This window comes from Diceros bicornis, chromosome 6, assembly GCF_020826845.1.
Source record: "Diceros bicornis minor isolate mBicDic1 chromosome 6, mDicBic1.mat.cur, whole genome shotgun sequence".
Classification (NCBI taxonomy): Eukaryota; Metazoa; Chordata; class Mammalia; order Perissodactyla; family Rhinocerotidae; genus Diceros; species Diceros bicornis.
Genome location: NC_080745.1, coordinates 42,847,188 through 42,862,581, shown reverse-complemented (window position 1 = coordinate 42,862,581; position 15,394 = coordinate 42,847,188). Strand labels below are relative to the sequence as shown.

The following is a 15,394-nucleotide window of genomic DNA, read 5'->3' as shown; positions in this document are numbered from 1 at the left end:
GACTCTAGGCACCAAAGGTTTTGGTGCCCTCTTCTCTCCATTCAAAAACAACACAATAACAACCCATAAAATATAAATCCTTTATATGAGCTGGAATTAATATAGTTTCTTTTTTTCTTATTGAAAAATCTGATCTTTCGAATGTGTATGTGTGTTTGATTGGCTTGAGCATTGCTTAGTACTGAGCAATCGAAATGTAAAGTTCTAAAAGGCAAAGAAAAAAGGAAAACAAGGAGTTAGTCTAAAGCTCATCAGCTTCTAAACCGAATGTCTAGCAGTACTTTACTAAGACTCAAGCAATGCAGTGGACCAGCGGTTTTCAAACTGTTCTGGGACTGCTGGGGAGTGGGATGGGGGAGGAAGCAGGATGGGGAGGCCAAGAGCTCCTACCCTCTTCCCACTCCAGAGTACTTCCACTTTGATCTGTTTTATGTAGTAAAAGGCCTACATAAGATTTTGTTTGGAAATGGGGTTCTGCTGCTAAAACAAAATAAAAGCACAGCATTTTACAATTGTCTTTTTAATGCTGGTTACTGATCAGAAAAATATTTGGTTTTTTTCCTGACACTAGAACTAAACCCCATCAATCAATCGAACTAGTCTATAATCTCTCTGAGGACAGAGACTAGCCTTCATCTTCATCTTCATATGCCTAGGCAGCTAGCAGAGTCCTACATATGATGGGGACTAGCAAAGCATTGGTGAATACATGTTGGTTTTTTTTCCCTAAACATTATATTAACAGTACAAGTTATTGACTGCTTCCCAGGAGGTTCATAGCAGAAAATTAAACAACAGATTATTTTCACTGGTGTTGATAAGGCTTGTGGTACATTTAGTCCAACACTTTCTGGGTTCTCTGCTCTAAGCATTTTATTTTAGTAATTGATTTAGGTTGAAATCAATCTGAACTTGAATTTGGAGCCATATCTCCAAATTTTTATGGAATTTAATTTCTTGGGATGCCTTGCTGCATAATATAGCAAAAGGGTTGAAGTATACCGGGCACAGTATTCTAATGTTCCAGAGAAACTCTGAGTGACTGATTCAGGGATGATGGCAGCTTTGCTCTCATAATTGACTATTTATAAAACACTTTTGGTATCACAAATTACAAAAAAAAAAAAAAAAAAAAAAACCAAGCCAAAAAAAATGTACAGTTGCCTTTCCCACAGAGGGGAGCAGGAATCACGGACTCCATTCAAAGCCCTTGGTGTGGATGCCCCCGGCCCCAGATCGTTTCCTCCCTTCAATCTGTTCACCCCTCTGTGTCAGTCCTCACCACCCTCAGGCCTCTCCTTTCCTCTTGCCTACTGAAAAGAGAATTTTATAAACTGAGTCATGCTAAGATGTCACAGGTGGGAGCAATTTTATGTGTCACCCTCTCCCTGCAAAAAGCCTGGCAGGTAAGAGAAATCAAGTCAATGGTGTGACATTGGTGACCTGAATACATGTGAGAAGTTTTTTTCTTTTTTTTTTTTTATAGATTTTATTTATTTATTTTCACCCCGAAGCCCCAGTAGATAGTTGTATGTCATAGCTGCACATCCTTCTAGTTGCTGCATGTGGGATGCGGCCTCAGCATGGCTGGAGAAGCAGTGTGTCGGTGCACGCCCGGGATCCGAACTGGGGCTGCCAGCAGCGGAGCGCGCGCACTTAACCGCTAAGCCACGGGGCCGGCCCTCTTCTTAAAACATTTTTATGAAGCCAGGGGAGGCTTGATCCTCTCAGCATCTTTATATTGACAAAGCATGACTAAAAAAATGGCCCCTGCCCTCCATGAACTTAATATGTAGTGGTGGCATGTACAGGTTCCTTTTTTTCCCTTCTTCTAGAGACAATTTAATGATGAGCATGGTCCCCAATGCTAATTGCAGCTACTTCTGCCCTTACTACTCTAATAGAGAATAAGTCAGACATGATCTGGATGTACTGAGCCCATATAGCAGATTCTTCAGCTACCAAATAAAAGGCAAACACTTTAGCCTGACATTCAAGACCTTCCATGATCTGACTCCACCTGCCTAGTCAACCTCATTTCGCACTAATCCCCAACCATAGGCAATTACACCATTTCAAGCCCTTGGCTTACTCTATACTTTCACACTTTTTAAGGTTATCTATTGCTATGGAAACAAATGACCCCAAAACTTATTGGTTAAAACAATAAACTTTTATTATCTTATTACCAGTTTCTGTAGGTCCAGAATTTAGGAGGCACTTAGTTGGGTGGTTCTGGCTTGGAATTTCTCAGGAGGTTGCAGTTATGCCTGGGTTCAAGGATCTGCTTCGAGGCGGTTCACTCAAGTCGGTGCTAGTTGTTGGGGCGAGGTCTCAGTTTCTTTCCACATGGGTCTCTTCCAGGGCTGTTTGAGTGTAGTTGCCGGCTTCCCTCAAAGTGAGAGATCCAAGAGACAGTGCTTAGGTATAAGCTATCCTTTTCATGACCTAGGCTTATGGGTCACACAGCATCACTTCTACCATATTCTATTCGTTAGAAGTGAATCACTAAGTCCATACTCAAGGGGAGGGCAATTAGGCTCCACCTTTGAAGAGAAATGTCAAAGAATTTGTGGACATATTTTAAACCACCATAATGCTCCTGCCCCATTGTTCATTCTGTTCCCTCTGCTCAGAATGCCCTTTATATCTGCATAGCCGAATCCTATGTGAATCTATATTCAGCAGCATTCCTGGTCTCTTCCCACCAGATTCGAGCAGGATGTTGAACCCTTAGTCATGGTGATCAAAAATGTCTCCAGTCATTGTCAAATGTTCCATTGTGGACACAAATCACCCCTGGTTTGGAACCATAGTTCTAGATGTTAAGTTCTGTGATTTATCTTGTAACCCCAATATTAAATGGTTTTAATATGCTTATGTAATCACTACTCTAAAAGACTATTCTAAGAAGCTAGGAGAAGAACAAGACTTGATTCTTTCAGTCTTTCTGTTGCTGAAGACCCAGACTTGTCCTGTCCAACCTTTCCCAGGCTTCCTTCAGTCCTCTGGGTGATTCCAATAGCCTTTCAATAAATTCCCCCACATTTTTTTTTTTTTTTTGACTGAAGTTAGCTTCTGTTGCTTTCTACCCAAAGAGATGTAATTACTGAAAACCAACTCATACTTCAAGGCCTGGCTTAAAGGATACCACTGCTTCCAGTTCTCCCAGATGTCTTTGGATGGAATTTATCTTTTCCTCACTTTCATATTTCTATTATAATGCTTTCCACAGCCTGGAAGTAAAGCCAGGTTTACATATGCTCAAACTTTCCCTCCCAAATGCCTCCCAGGGCCAGGCATCATGCCCAGATTAGTATAAGCTGGATCTAATTGTAAATGAAATGGATTTCATTTGGGGCCTTATTACAAAGGGTTATACCAAGTGACCACATCACTTGGGAGAACAAGTTTGGAGGCTAGTCTGGCAAAACTCACTCTCAGTGCTTTTTTGCTATTTCACATTCATTAGTGGCTGTTAGTACAATGAGGATCATGACTGATTAGGTTCAAATCCTGTCTCACTCACCATGAGACCTTGGGCAAGTTACTTAATTGTTCTGTGCCTCAAATTGCTCATCTGCGAAATGGTGATTGTTATAATACTACCTCATGGGGTGAGAACATAAAACAGATCAACTTAGAGCTGCTCTAGCTGAATTAGGAGAGGGAGAACCAGAGGCTCACTCATTTGGCATCACTTCCACTGCCTGCCACCTCTAAGGGCATCAACTCAGGAGCCTAGGGCTCTCTAGATTAGCTTGAGACAAACACCAACAGCCATTCCACTGGTTTTACTGACAAGGAAGTTCAACAGGTGAATAAATACCTTGCCCAAGGCAACATGGCTAGTTAATGGTAAGCCAGGAGCTAGAATCCAATTCCCCCAACTCATAAGCTGAATGCTCTTTCCACTAACTCTGCCAACTCTAGCTCTGATGCCAACTATTCCTACTTGGTTTAACTCGTCTTATTTTCTTGACCTGGCATTCAACGTCCTGCACATGGTCCAGCATATCCTACCTTTCCCCTATCGCCAATTTTACTGTAGCCATGCCAATCTGTCCATTTCACGAACATGTTTTGTTTAATCTTACCTTAACAATAGGCTCACTGCCCTATCCAATCCATTCCCTTCCACAACTTCCATGACTACAATCTCTCTTAAATTTGAATGCTGTAAAATTAAACTCCTCCAGGAACCTATTGGATAAATTGACTTCTGTTTTACTTATTTCTCCTAGATTTGAAAAATCTTCCTATTATGACTTGTTCTCACATCATTCCAAGATATTCATAGTATATAATTTTGCACTGCTTATTATTTTAGCAGTAAAAAGACACAAGGCCTTTTGCACTTGTTGAAAAATTACTTTGTAAAAGTTCTCATACCCCTCACTGATCTCTCATAGCACTTAAAGTTAGATGCTTAATTGTGTTACACTGACTACTCTTTTATATTGCCCACGGTTGTTTTATGTCTTATTTAATCTTTCAACTAATAATTCTTAAGTTCACTAGTGATAGGTAGGGATTGTTTTAAATGTCTACATACAGATATATTTATGCTAGGTATACGAGAGGCAAGTTGAAGCAGTAATTCATCTCAATGTTCTCCAGTATGGTTGATCCCACCAACTAGAATATTAACTTCTCAAGAATATGTATTCTTTCTAATTATATAAACCCCAATAGTGTTTAATATAGGATTCTAATATAGGGATATTAAGTATTTGGATGCACTTTTAGGTATCCCTTAAATTCTTATGCACTGTAAGTCTAATATGTTGACATCAAGCAAAAAATGAAAATGGGGCAGGGGTTATAAGTTCTTTTAAGAATACATATATGTATGTCTGTATAGGTATGTATGTATGTATATATACCATATATATATATCTCAGCTATATTTTCTCATTCCTCTCATTCTACATTTGTTACATGCTATAAGCCACACTGTAGAAACAATGTAAGAAATTATGTGCCAGGCCCTGGGCTATGTGTTATATGCATCATCTTATTTAATAATCAAGACTATCCTATGAGGTAAGTACTATTTTTATCTTAAGGATTAAAAAAAAAAAAAAAAAAAAAAAAACCCAAAACTTAGATGAGGTTAAAAAAAAATCAGTCCAAATCACACAGCTAGCTCGTAGCAGAGCTAGAATTTAGTCCAGGTCTAATTCCAGAATTCATACTCTTAACTACCATGCAGTGTGACCCAGGGCAGGGCTTCTACATTTGTTTAGTGGGTTAGTAGGGGGCTATGGTAAGGATTAAATGAATTAATTCACATACTTAGCACAACAACTTACACATAATACCCAATAATCTTTCCTCATTATCATTACACTATGACAGGGTTAAAAGGTCAAATAAGACATGCTCCTTGCCTTTGAAAAATTTGTCTAACTTGTGGTAGGCAGAATTCTAAAACAGTACTTCAAGACTTCCTGCCCTAGGATATGATATTATGCCCATGGGTATGTTATATTATATGTAAAAGGGATTTTTCCAGATGTAATTAAGGTCACTAATCAGTGGACCTTGAATTAATCAAAAGGAAAACTATCTTGCTGGGCTATATCTAATCACATGAGCCCTTAAAAACTGTTTTCTCCAGCTGGTAGTAGATGGAAAATTCAGACGGATTCAAATCCTCCCCAAGGAAAATTTGCTGTGCCAGATTTTATGAGCTGTTGCTGTCCTTGAAGACTGCAGGAGCCACATGCAAGGACTGGAGAGCAGTCTCTAGGAGCTGAGAGTGACCCCTGGCCAATACAGAAGCACGAGGAACGGAATTCTGCTGACAACCTGAGTAAGCCTGGAAGCAATTTTTCCCAGAGCCTCCAGATTAGGGCCCAGCCTGGCCGACACCTTGATATCAGCCTTGTGGGATCCTAAGCAGAGAACCCATTGGAGCCCACCTGGACTTCTGATCTAAAGAAATGTGAGATGATAAGTTTATTGTAATTTGTTATGCCGGGGACAAATTCACAAAACTAATACCTAGAGGAATACAAAAATATGAACAAAGGCTTAGGCTATAGAGGTATATATAAAGCACAAAGGAAGGAGTATAACCTTACCTAGGTGGGGAGGTTGAGGAGGGTACAAAGTTTGGGCCTTTATTTAAAGGTGCTACCATTTTGAAGAATGAATAAAATCTGCTGACTGTTGGTTGAGGGGACATTGCATGAAGAAGAGAGGGAGGAAAGATATTCTAGGCAAAGAGAGCACAGCATAAGAAAAGGATGAGCAAGCAGAAACCACACATTGTTGAGGGAACATCCAAAAGATGAGAGCAGCGAGAGTAAAGTGCCTGGTAGGGCGTGGCAGGTCGGGGCTGGGTTGTGATGCTTCCTGTAAGCTGTGGCAAGAGGGCTGGACTTTCACTCTGCAAGCACTGGCAGCACATTTTAAAAGCATCTTTTAAAACTAATTGAAAATATCTGGATTGAAGACTTAAGAGTATATATATGTATATGTATGTATATAGCTATAGTTATATATATATATATATATATATAAAACATATGTTTTAATACTTGTGGTAACTCTTAACACTTTTTCTCCCCTTTAATATAAAATTAAAATTGTTACAACTAAGTTAAAATACATGTTTATTAAGATGGCTAAATTTAACAAATGTATCCATTCACACAAAAAAATTGTTTTCTTCTGAGTAAACAAACATAAAAAATAACTTGATACAATCCTCAGAAAAGTATCCATTTGCAACAAAACAATCTATTTTGATATCTTGAAACATGATTATGACACAGCATAATCATGTACATACAAGATCTTTTTACTCTCTCCTTCAGCAGTTACACAAGAGATTACCATATTTCTTAAAGGAAACTGCTGCAATTTAAAACACAATTTTCAGTAAGATTTGGAATAATTTTGCCTAGCTTTCTAATTATCAAACATGCCAGGATTGGTACTTTTTCCTATATTCAAACAAATAAAAATGTCTGTTAACATTTCTGTAAGTTTCATTTTTGTTAATTGAACCTTAAGGTACTTTGTTTATTTAAGCACATTGATTAGCAGGCCTCTCTCCTTAGAGAAAGGGAACTTTTTTCTAAAAATAAATGTTAAATATTTCTGGTCACAGTCCAGATTTAGAAATAAAATGTTGAAATAATATAATTGAGCCAGGATTGCTCTTTCTCTCCCACTCCCCTGAGGTGCTCCATGGGAAAAAATTAAGTACAGAGGGAGGTACATTAAAATAAGGAGTCTCCTTGTGGCTAACAGCAACAGAGTATCCTAGGGCCCTAATTTATTATCAGAGTGACTTCAGCTCTGCAGAAATTCTGCATCACTAACGTAAAACTAAGTTTATATCAATGGGATTTTTAAAACAGTACACTGTAAGAAGGATCACATGCAAACATTTTAATAAATGTTAGTTATATCAAGGCTATCAAATATTAGTCTTATAACGATTGACACCAGCTCCTGGGTATGTCTTTCTCTAATTAAACTGATTTCACAACACTGTTTACTTCTATCAGAATGCCTAGAGGAGGAACCTAAGGAAAAAAGCTCAAAAATGTCTTCATGAACCAGTTCTTTTAATGTGTAGAAGTTTTAATCACATGACCTTGACTTCCTTACCAATCTTTGGTACTTTAAAAAATATATACCCATCATATAATACTTTTCAATCCAGAAGATTGATCCACACTTAATTAAAAAATAAAAATTACAAACAATGCCAATTATACAAGTACATCATAGAAAGTTAACACACCCTATCATATTTTCAAATGAAATCTTATCTTTTAAAAATTCAAAAGTAACATCTTTTCTAGCGTTAAGAATATGCATGATCCAGAATAAACCATTTTCATAAAACCATTAACAATGAAGCAGTTACACATATACACGTAAACATTTAAACATAGTAATGTTTTTATAGTTTAAGACTAATAGAACACTGAAGACAGCTACTAGAATATAAGGGGTCATCAGTTAAAGTTTAATTCTTGTTCAATAATTCATTCTTTAAAAGAACAATGAGTTTTGATAAATTCTGCCCACAGGGACAGGTATTTTTCCTGCCAAAGCACTTCTCTTCTTGTTCATGGTGCAGCATTCCATCTCTATCTAATACAGTTGTTCCTCATTCATGGTAACACAGGTGATTATATTCCAATGGCATTTAACATAAATTGCACCAAACTGCCTATAATTTCATTTTGGACTGAATTAATTAACCTCTCAGTAGGAGGCTGAGGCGCTGAACATAAGCCTAAAGAAATATTTGACTGCTTAACCTACCTTACATGAATTGTCTCTAAATCAAGACTGCTTCCATTTTTAATAAATAGTACCAGGTAAAATACATTTAGTTGGATCCTAAAGGGTAAAGATAAGGCGTGTATAATAAATGGATTTAGTTTTCCACATACATGCACATCCATTTGAAAGAAGTCAGGGGGCACTGCAGACAGTTTAGGAGGTTTAACAAAACTCACCAAAAGTTGGCAAGCCTGATATTTCGAGAGACTGTTTACTTTAGGATGTATGCGTTTATAATAACAAAATACCTTCTTTGTCCTTCCAAGATGTTTAAATAAAACGCTTACCACTTTGTAGCAATTAAAAATGATACTGTCTTAATGTTGTTATAAGTAATTTACATCCCAGAGCTTGAAATGTAAATGTAATTTTCTAGGGCATTATCTTCAGATCATCAGAATTATCATAATATAAAATATCTATTTTTCTATTATGTTTCTCCAATTATATTATTATCAAGATCTGACAGCTAACTCTTTGTTTCAAGTTTATAGTCTTCATATATCAAGAAACAAATTAAAAGGAGAAAGAAGGAATGTGAAAAGCCAGCTCATAAAAAGCTGAAATGTCTTTTACTATATGGTATATTGTCCTCTGTCATAAACTTCCGGTTTAGGAAATGAGAAAACAAATACTTGTGACAAACTCCTTGACAAAGTATTTAATTCAGTATTTTTAGATTTTTTTGGACATGATTCCAAATATACAAAATCGTAAAGAATCCAGCAAAAAACTATTAGAAATAATTAATGAATACAGTAAAGTTGCAGGGTACAAAATTAACATTCAAAAATCAGTTGCATTTCTATACACTAACAACAAACTAGCAGAAAGAGAAATCAAGAATACAATCCCATTTACAACGGCAACAAAAAAAATAAAATACTTAGGAATAAATTTAACCAAGAAGGTGAAAGACCTATACACTAAAAACTGTAAGACATTATTGAAAGAAATTGAAGACATAAAGAAATGGAAAGATATTTAATGCTCATGGATTGAAAGAATAAACATAGTTAAAATGTCCATATTACCTAAAGCAATCTATAGGTTCAATGCAATCTCAATCAGAATCTCAACAACATTTTTCACAGAAATAGAACAAAGAATGCTAAAATTTATATGGAGCAACAAAAGACCCCAAATAGACAAAGCAATCCTGAGAAAAAAGAAGAAAGCTGGAGTTGTCACACTCTCTGATTTCAAAATATACTACAAAGCTATAGTAATCAAAACAGCATGGTACTGGCAGAAAAACAGACAATCAGATCAAAAGAACAGAACTGAGAGGCCAGAAATAAAACCACACATCTTTGGACAGCTAATTTTTGACAAAGGAGCCAAGAACATACAATGGAGAAAGTCTCTTCAATAAATGGTGTTGGGAAAACTGGACAGCCACATGCAAAAAAATGAAAGTAGACTATTACCTTACACCATACACAAAAATTAACTCAAAATGGATTAAAGACTTGAATGTAAGACCTGAAACCATGACACTTCTAGAGGAAAACATAGGCAGTATCCTCTTTGACATTGGTCTTAGCAGTATCTTTTTGAATATCGTGGCTCCTCAGGCAAGGGAAACCAAAGAAAGATTTTTTTTTTTAACTGTGGAAGGAAGGAACGAACGAAGAGAGGAAGGAAGGAAGAGAAGGAGGGGAGCCTCAACTTTGTATTATACCTTTGGGGGGAAGTGAACTAACATTTAATGAGCACAATGTCAAAGGAAATGCAGCTCAAGACTTCAGTCTGATTTCAAAGGCTGTGTAACATACAGTAAGATGGGACCCAGAAATAGCCTGAATAATTCGGTGAGTGGGGGTGAGGGTGGTCATTGGTCAGGCTTCACCTAAATGGCTCTAGGAAGAAGGGCTTCAGCCTTGTTTCAAATCGTCCCACTGAGGGCACAACTGCTAGGTAATTTCTCTATGAATAAATTCTCTTTCCTGTACAACTTAAATCCTTATGATATAATAAGCATGAGGAAAAATGACAAGAATATAATTTGGAAGTCTTAACACTGGTTTGTCATAAGGAAGGCTTCAACCAAAAAAAAAAAAAACGAATGCTTATACGACAGTTTCAGAAACAATTTGCCTGCAGCATCTTCTAGCTCAATAATTTAGTGGCAATGACAGTCACAAATGCTGTCAAGAACAGCAGCAAGGTTTAAAAAATAAACAAAAATTCAAACAATAGTATGCATTAGATTTTTAAAATGTCATTTACTGAATTGGTAATCACAACAGAAATTTATGAGAGCCTTCTAGTTAGAAAAAACAAATTAATCCTACCTTTTTAGGTTTTCATAGACATGACTGTCTCTAAATTCTATCAGGCAAGCATATAGGGTTTCCTTCTCATCAAATACTGTCTCTCCCGGTGTCGCCAGTCACAAGAGACCTTTTATATCATGACTCTCTTGAGCCCCAATTCTTACTAGGAGTCCTGGGCAAATACAAAAGTAACCTGGCAGTTACATCATTCTGTATAAATGAAAAAAGACTCTGGTATCTAAAAATAAGGAAAGGCTCCGTTAAATTAATGTTCTTTTTTGTCAAGTGTTCATTTTACTTTGTAATAATGTAGTTCTGATCCAAATTGAGTTCTTATGAGCTTTAAAAAGATCTCCAGAGATTACATGCAGGGTAGTAATTTAATTCTTATATTTCTATTTCTTGCAATGACATTTAGGGTTCATTGTGATTTGAAATTTTTAGTGCTGTTGCTGACACCTTATGGAAACTGTTTTATTTGGAAATTCCGATTTGATTTTTAAAACTGTTCAGCTCTTCTTTACAGGAAGTATTATTATTAAAAAATGGGTTTTTTGTTCCTTTAAGGTATTCATCCTCTTGCTATTTATTCCTCACTTGATTTCATAATCCTGTTTGAGTCACTGTGATCAGTTGCTACGGAAATTACCTCCTATGGAAATGATTCCGAAGTCATTATTGTAAAAATAAGACTTTTAATGAATAATATCAATAGCAGACATCAATCCTTATTAGAAAAAGGAAATCTAATTAAAAATTTTAAATGGATTAATTCTGCAAATTATCATCTTGGCCAACTTTTCTGATATTTTTGAATTGGCCATCTGCTTTTTAAATAAGTATTAAATGAATTTTAAGGTGTTAATCAGCTACTCATTTCCCCAAATTCCAACGTCATAATGGAAATTAGCACCATGCATAGAAAGTGGAAGAACATTTCATCTACCTTTTCTCTAAACTAATAAATGTTATACTTCACTTATGAGAGTTAATGTCAACAGGATTTCAAGGCTCATCAAGGAAACAACTTTGAATAGCACATTACAAACTCCCTTTAAAGATGAAGAATTTCATATTCCAAAATTTATCCAGGAATTTGAAAGGTCAGTGAGTTAAGTAGTGAGCTACACAATAGATGAGAGCCAGTGAACCACTAGATGAGAATTCCAGAATGCTAAGGAGAAATTTTCTTGGGTGGATTCTATAATTTGTGGTTTGAATAAAACTTTTGAAACATTCCATTAGTATTAAAATTCTCACAATGAGAATATGGCTCATATTTAACACATTTAAAATTACTAGACAGTCTCTTCCCAAAGAAATTTTAATGCTTTCTTCTGCTTAGTTCTTTTTCACTGCCTGGTACTAATTTAGGAATAAATTAACCCAACAATTAGGATATTGTCTAGAAACTGTCTCTTGCACTCTGCAGTGGAAATCACTTATATTATGAAAATCAGAAGTAAAAGAGAAATCCATTTCTTCATTACAAAACATTTTTTATACCTAACAGCTTATTACTAATGTAAATCACTACCATATTTACCTACATAATTACATATTACTACATCTATAGTGATTCTGAATTAAGCTTCACAGTTATAGATTTTGTTAAATGTTTTGTACATATACATTAAGGGTCTTCTATACTTGTGCCTGCAACCAAGTTCTAGGGTCCAAAAGATCTTTGATAGATTTCTGCCTTGGAGCTGGCACTGGCTTGACTTCAAGATTGGTTTTAGAATCTGTGTGTTCACCATCAGTTAAACTATTTTTCCCGGCAGGAAGAAGTTTTCGAGGAGCAGCTATTGGTTTCTGTAAGTGATGCAAAAGGCTTGATAATTTGGTATCCAAAGGTGAGGTCTGAGATACACTTGTTTTTTCCCACTTATCTTTAACCAATTGATCTGTCTTGCTCTCTGTTTTTAAGCTGAATGGAGCTTTATCAGAAGGAGGAAGGGGAGCTCGCCTCTTTTTCCCTTTCCCATCATGTAACTGCTTGATTGCAGGAGATAATACCTTTTTCTGAATGACCACTTGATGACTACCATCAAAGAATGTGGCCCAATGAGGTGGTGAGGATTCTTCATGCTGACCAATAAGGAACTGTCCATTTGTCTCTTCAATTTTTTTTTGTATTATATCAGTTAAACTTTCAAGTTTTATAGGTGAATCAATGCCTGTAATAATTTTAAGAAAAAAATATGTGGGAAAAAATTCAAAAGCAGTGTACACTTGAGTAAGTTATTATTTTCCAAACCAATATGCTATCTATAACAGTCATCAAAAACAGACTAGGATATGCAAGTGGATTTTTTTTTTTTACAAGCGTTTACTTGTAAAGATAACCATACCAATAGAACCAAAAAATAAGATCATGCGCTGTGCACTGCAGACACACACGTATAGATGCATAAATATATTCCTAAATAAATGAGTAAAATCTAGCTTTCAAAGGAGTGGAGTTACATCAGAATGTCTTTCAATTCTATAGATTAAGTATTTATTAAATAACTTTTCTTGGATTTAAAATCTATTCTGACTTCTAGGTAAGAATGGATACCCTTTTTATAAAAGCCTGATATGTAGACTGGGACTAATATAACTAGATTAGCATTCTTTCCTGTAGACCAGCAAAGTCTCTGTTAACAGGGAAAAAATCCAAAACCAAAAACCCAGGGAAATAGAGTGAAGCCCTGATATCACTTTGGTGATAAGGACGCTGGATGAAATGTTCCTTGGGAAAAATAAGACAACAGAGATAAATGTTTATTAAATGAATCACTGGTATTTTCAAATGTGTAAACCCAAATGTATCATTTTTAATCTAACATTTTAAAGTATATGTAAGTGCAGGGACATTGTGGCAAAATGGACTTGAATTTAGCATTGACTTGTGGCTATTCACAACACTGTTCACTGAGGCAATTCTACAAAGACAAAAAAATTCCCTTCAAAATGTAGAAAAATGGAATATTAATGAGTCTAGAAATTTTAAATTTTCCAAAGTATGAAATTTAACCAATTTTTTTGGCCTGAAGTGAAAGCTTTGATTTATTAATATTCATTTATCAACACTACTTTAAAACAAATTTAATATAAAACACAGAAAAAAATTACTAAAAATGACTATAGTTTAGAATCTGCAAGTTTATATTTTCAGAATTTTTATCAGCTACTCAGCTAATATTTATTTTCAGTGCACTCTTATTCATTTTCAAGCCTTAACAGTTTTGTTTGATCTTAAGCATTCAAACTATGAAAAATGTGTATTCATTAATTTTGTATTAATTCATCTATTAAACATGAGTTCCTTAGCCTATAATCATAGTCTTTTTTCATTCATTTGACTGTGCCCTGAAAATTTTAGCATTTTAATGTCAATAGAATAAGCTGCTTGAGTATGGACAATGTTGTTTTTGTTATCCTGCAGCTTAGAAAAGACAAACCCCACTTACTCATATCATGGTAGACTGAGGTCGCCTCTTTTGTCAAGAACAAAGGTGGTTTCCGTGGTGACATAATCTCAATTTTCATAAGTTCTTCACAACAATGCTTCCATTGGCCTAAAAAAGACAGAAAAACGCAGGCTAGTTTAAAACATAAATGTGAAGACGTACATTTCATTTTCAATAGATATCAGCACATTTTTGCTTTGAAAAGTAACAGTGAATTTATGAAGCATCGCCTAAAGGAAGCCACAAAAACACAGCACTACCTATAATTTCAAAGTCCAAGTCTAGGCATAAAAGTAATCTTTTAAAAATAAAGTTCTATGCACAGATATTAAGCTAAGATCTTCTCGGCTATTAAATACTGTACTATTTCACTAAATGGTCAATAACTAAAATTTCTATTCATGGTAAAAGTTTGTACAAGTTTTCTTCTTTTAAATATTAAATAAAAACATTCAGTATTTAAGACAGTTGAAAGGTAAAAATCAACTGAAATATAGTTCCCTAGAAGGAAGTAGAAAAAAACGCAGAGTAGTGGTTCTCAAAAATGGTTTTTAACTTTGAAAATTCTAATTAAGAAATAAGAATTGCTTATATAACAATTATCTCTTCAAGATGATTATCATGCTTTTCAAAAATCATATAACTAGAAAATGTATTTTCATTTAAGTAAAAGGTATAAAAAAGCTTATTAATAAAGACATATCACTCAAAATTCTAAAAGGATCTAATTTATTTTAGGAAAAACATTTTAAATAAAGCCAGTAGGCATTCAGAATTAAAAAAAATATTCTTGAATAAGTTGTTTCAATTATTAAGTTAAAGTTTCAAAGTGTGGACAACATTAATTTTTCTTTTAATTATATTTTACTATTTTCATCTTAAAATAAAATTCTCCAATTTTATGTCTCCTGAGTGGATATTAAAAAAATGTAACCTGTCTATATTTATTGTGCACCTGCAAGCTGGATAATAACTGTGCTGGAAACTATGTGTCTATATATTCATATGATAAAAGTAAGTTATTGAGCTTTACCATTCTTACATTCTACCTTACATGAGTAGAAAAGTAAAAGTAATACACGTAAGTGCCTTTTTAGACTGATTTATGATGTATATTTCTCTTCCTTTTATTATAGTCTCAATCTCCATATTCCATATCTAACTTAATTATTTTCCGTGGCTTAAAAATTAAAGACATTTCATGTTTAGTCAAATTATCTATTCATTTTTGTTGTTTTAAATCTAATATACTGTCATGGTAATATGGTAATATATGCACAAATTTTAAATCCATCACCTTACATAGTTAAGAAACATAAAAACCCTTTTATTATGTTTTAT

General features: G+C 34.9%; 1 protein-coding gene across 2 annotated transcripts in view; it reads right to left on the bottom strand.

The window, feature by feature from the left end:
• Positions 1 to 9,280: 9,280 nt before the first annotated feature.
• The window catches only part of RTKN2 (rhotekin 2), a 74,689-nt gene continuing 68,575 nt past the window's right edge, over positions 9,281 to 15,394 (bottom strand). For both annotated transcript variants that reach the window (XM_058543373.1, XM_058543374.1), the window contains 2 exons: positions 14,054 to 14,161; positions 9,281 to 12,775 (listed from right to left, as the gene is read on the bottom strand). In XM_058543373.1, coding sequence (XP_058399356.1) covers positions 12,240 to 12,775; positions 14,054 to 14,161 — 644 coding nt within the window. In that variant the 3' untranslated portion in view covers positions 9,281 to 12,239. The remainder of the gene's footprint in view (positions 12,776 to 14,053; positions 14,162 to 15,394) is intronic.